At 38.5% G+C, this 4655-nt stretch overlaps 1 protein-coding gene across 1 annotated transcript in view; it reads right to left on the reverse strand.

The window, feature by feature from the left end:
- Positions 1-169: 169 nt before the first annotated feature.
- LOC103523928 overlaps positions 170-4655 on the reverse strand; it is an 11201-nt gene continuing 6715 nt past the window's right edge. Inside the window, exons 2-3 of the mRNA XM_008488935.3 lie at positions 1315-1409; positions 170-930 (exon numbers count right to left, since the gene is read on the reverse strand). Of these exons, the coding sequence (XP_008487157.1) occupies positions 692-930; positions 1315-1409 (334 nt within the window). The 3' untranslated portion in view covers positions 170-691. The remainder of the gene's footprint in view (positions 931-1314; positions 1410-4655) is intronic.

Genomic DNA, 4655 nt, shown 5'->3' on the forward strand with positions numbered 1-4655 from the left:
CGTTGTGAACTTTCGTTCCTCTTACAGCTCACTCTCGCATCTATGTGTACATTTTTGAACTGTCTGAGAACGATTTTACTGATCATTTAATTTTGAATTATATTATTGTGACTAGTAGGTTAAGAAATATATGTACCTATAAATAAATTAAAATTAAAAGAAAAATAAATGTTTTAAAAAAATTAATTCACAAGGTGTATTGTTGTTCCTCGCTCTTTAAGAATGTATCCGCTAAAGAGATTTTAATCAGACATATTTTCTACCCGCTATTATGCGGGACATATGTTGGGATTATGCATTGGCTATAATTCTTCGAAAAAGGTTTATTAAGTTCCTTGTACAAATCTCGAATCCCATTTTTCCACAGAAACAGAGTTCGATAGAATCCTGTTTCTGTGGAAAAATGGCATTCGAGATTGTCTAAAAAGGTGTGTCCGAACATATTCCACCGGCCGATCGACATCGATCGATTGGACTATGTTTGGACACACCTTGAGAGCGAGCATTTTTCTCCAAAAATTCTAGTCTCTTTTGGACCGCCAATCCTTTTTTCTCGGGTGACGGGAAGACGAGGAGAAAGGGTGGCAAAGAACTAGAACCACAACGATCCTTTTTTCTCACTTGATGGGCAAATAACAGGAAGTAGGAAGTAATTTAATGTACTGTTGTATACAGCAGTTCCTCGTATTGTCTACAAAAGTCCTTCCAACGAGTCACCTGCGAACCTCGGGTCCATGTCTGCCAACCTCTCGCCACTAGTCAAGTTGTAGGTTTTAATGTACGAGTCCTCGTCGAAGAAGTCCTGAGGTTTGGTTTTATTTTCCAGGTAACTCCTGACCACGTCGTCAGGTAGATAGGAAGAGTTCTTGAACAGCCACTCCCAGTCTATTCCTCCTGTGGTACGAGGCGAGGGGGTGACAAAGAACCGACCTGAAGGAGGGACACATTTTACATGGTTAAAATTTGAAATAGACAACTAGACACGACCCTGCGTGTAAGCACTAGGCCGCGGGTTCGATTCCCGCCCGGGGCTAACTTCATCTTGAACGGATAAAATTCTTTCTCGGAGTGGCTGGCTTTATTCTATCCTAACCTCCTTCTCTCTTCGATTTCGGACCGATAAGACCTACTTTGTTAGAGCTCCCTCTACTAAACCTCTTAAAAGAAAGCTTGATAGAATAGAACAGTCTAAACAAGGTTTTATTGTATTTGGTACAGAATAGGTGTTAATTTTATAATAAAAACGTTGCCTGGATTAAAAAAAGGAAAAACAAAATGCAAAATAAAATTAAAGAAATTAATAGTTGAACTTACCGCCTTGCGTCAGTTCCATTTCCTCTTCTATTTGTTTTTGAGAAATGTTCAGAACCCTTGGCACCCAATAGTTGAGATCCCCATGCCAATGATATCTGAAAGAGGGGAAAAGGACCAAGTTAGATTTCCGAGTGGAAAGGGTCCCTGGGGTGAATACCTTTTGGAGACCCCTCCCCTATGAAATATATTATGATCGGTTTTGTAGAGCACCTCATTGTCAGTTATACTTTCTCAAAATTCTCTTATCAAATTGTACTGTGTTCTCCCTTAGGCTTCGTTAGAGTAGCTGTGCAGGTATGTTGTTCATCAGCAGTTCAGTGTAGCCTTGAATGAGCATTGGACAGCCGAGGATATAGGCAGAGAATGTGTGTGGTAACGCACTGTGCAAGAAGACGGGAAGATGAAGTTCGATACACATGTAAAAAGTGTGACAGACTCTTGCTAAAATGACTAGTAAATCTAGTGATCCGTACCGTGTCGTGTCGAGTACCGAAGGATCTTCTATGCTTTAATTAAGAACTTCCATCGAGATCAGATATAAAACAAACCCTTGATCATTCAAAACGAGTCCATTGTATCATAACTACATGCGCTATGTTAATGCCGATTAGTTTTAATGTTTACCTTTTTTACTCTTACGAGATATATATTTTGTATATACTCTCAGTGGTTCCACATAACAACATGCCTACTCAAGTTGTGAAGTGAGGAAAAGAGGTTGCGCGATGTGTGTATTGTTTTTATAAGTTCAGTTACAGTAACCAACTTCTTTCAACGAAGAACTAATATTATCCAGAGAAAAAACGATCAGACTATACCTAGGGTTGATGTTAGCGCGAGAGACATAATGGTGACATTGGGGGTTTTACTCCATCAGTTAAAAAACCAGACGCCGCCAAAAAAAAAGAGAAAAAAAAAAAAAAAGACGGCTCTGTAAATAGGGCGAATGTTATAGACACATGAACTCATTAATATAAAAAAATAACAAAAAAAATAAAATAAAAAGTTTGTGTCTTTAAAAGTCTTTGTGGATGGTGTAAAATCAGTCTCAAAAAGCTTGGAGATCCCTTCTACTGAATACTATACTGAATAGAATACTTCAGGAGACTTGATCGTACAACGTACAAACTTCACAAAGGTCGGTTGTAATGTTGAACGTACAAGCTTTAGTAGTTTTAACTTCACTAAAGGCACAAAACTTACTGTTTTTAAATATAACCTAGTTGCGAAATAAAAATTTATTCAAACCACAGGGACTGCTAAGATAAAAACAACAATGGCTTTTTATAAAAAGATCCATAAAATGCAAAGCGCTCTTTTAAGAAGTGAAGCGCTATAGAGTGCTGTGGGCCCGTCCCTCTCTCTTTTTTTGAATGATTAATTATATTCATGAAATTTGTGCACACCAAATTAAATTATAAGTGTGTTAGTATAGCAACTGAGGTAACTGAACGGCGGGCCCCGTCCAAAATAGGACTTGCTTACCTACAGCAAGAGCCTTGCCGACCGGAAGAGGACATAGGACAGAAGGAAGCGCTAAGTCCTGCTATTCTGGAAAATGTCAAGGTGGTAGTTTTTATAAAATGTTTATAGAACCGTTACCTTAAAAAAATTTCTCCAAGCTATCTCCCTTGACATTTGACGCATTCCAGAATAGCAGGGCTTTACTTCTCTCTTCCTTCTGTCCTATCCTCTTTCGGCGCACAGACTATTGAATTTAAAAGATAAAAAGCCTGGCACCAAGGCTAAAATTTCTTTAGACAGAGCAAATAAGAAAGTCCCTTGGTTTGAATCATTTGGAAAGAGTTAGCTTTTAAGCTACCTGCTTACGGGCTTTACGCCGCCATGGATAAGAGAAGTTCGAAATGGGTTTACAGGATTACTACCGAGCGTACTGCCTCTCCAGAAAAAGTTTGTTGGGGTGTCACTAGACCTTCATATTAATTGAAGTATCCATTGAAAGTTATGTTAAGTATTACTTTCTAGATGTTTCACTTTATTTATTAAAGGTATTCTTAAGTCCCACTGTAAATATAAAATAGAAAAAAGAAATACAGGTAGTTATTAACGTACCTTCGCGAAAAAGTGGACATTTATTTATTAGGTTGAGTAGGCAATACCTAAATAACTCCCAATGTAAAAGTAAACAGAACAGGTTTAGGTCACAAAACCAAACACCCTAAACGGACTGTACACTTTACATACCCTCTCCCTTACTCCTATAAAGTAAATTATAAATAGCTTCTGGTGTTCCTTACTAACCATTACATCAAAAAAAAAAAAAAAATTCTCCAACTCCAAACTATCTCCCTTGAGATTGACGATACCAGAATAGCAGGGCTTTAGCTTCTCTCTCTTCCCTTCTGTCCTATCTTCTTTCGGTCGGCAAGGCTCTTGCTTGTAAATAGGGTAGTCCCTATTTTATGCGGGCCCGGCCCTTAGCTTGGCGCCGGATCGCGAATGTTCCGTCTGCGTGATGGTTGATTCGATGATCCGACCGAACCATATTCAAAATTATCAGATTGGTATGTAGTAGAAGGGTACTGAATTGTCAGTAACCTGAACGGAAGGCTTAACATCTAGACCTAAGTTATGGGTCATCTTCCCACGATTTTAAAGACTTCATGGGATATTTGCTCTGAAATATCTTAGAAGACGACTGTTTTCTATTCTCTAGGAACATACAGATTACATTTCCATCAGGACTTATTTCATAAACTTAATGATCATATGACTAAAAACCCTAGGAAATAAGGATACGCCGATCAGAGTCTTTTATAAACTTAAAGTCTTTGACGATAATCACTTCGTCTGTACAACTATAAGTAGCCATGCTCACTACTGCTTAAGTTTGGGGAGTAACTTACCCCATCTCTTTGACGGGACGCACCACAGGGACACCATCTTCATGCCCTCTTTGGAACCCTCCTACTAGAATGATATCCTATGTCCATTTACGACAAGAGTGCTAAGCCGGGAGGGATGAATGGTAAATGGCCTTTATCATTCATTAATACTATAGCCAGCGGGTCGGTCTGGTTTTCACTAGTGGGATCCTGACTAACTCCCGACTGCTTTTTGCGGCTGGGTAAGACTTGTGCCCTTTTCCGCTTCCTTTTCTTTTCACTCTACTCTTAAGCCAGTATCGGAGGTTGGTACACCAATTGTACTTCCAATTGTTTATGAAATTGTACTGTAACATTTTCTCAATGGTACCATGTTCGTGTGATTTACGATTTATTAACTCAATTTAGAGTGATCAAAAAAAAAAAGAAGAAGAAAAAAAAAAAAAGAAGAAAAAAATCTAGAAGGAAGAAGGAGAAAAATAATTCCTACATTGT

Source organism: Diaphorina citri, unplaced genomic scaffold (genome assembly GCF_000475195.1).
Source record: "Diaphorina citri unplaced genomic scaffold, Diaci psyllid genome assembly version 1.1 scaffold57692, whole genome shotgun sequence".
NCBI classification, from domain to species: domain Eukaryota; kingdom Metazoa; phylum Arthropoda; class Insecta; order Hemiptera; family Psyllidae; genus Diaphorina; species Diaphorina citri.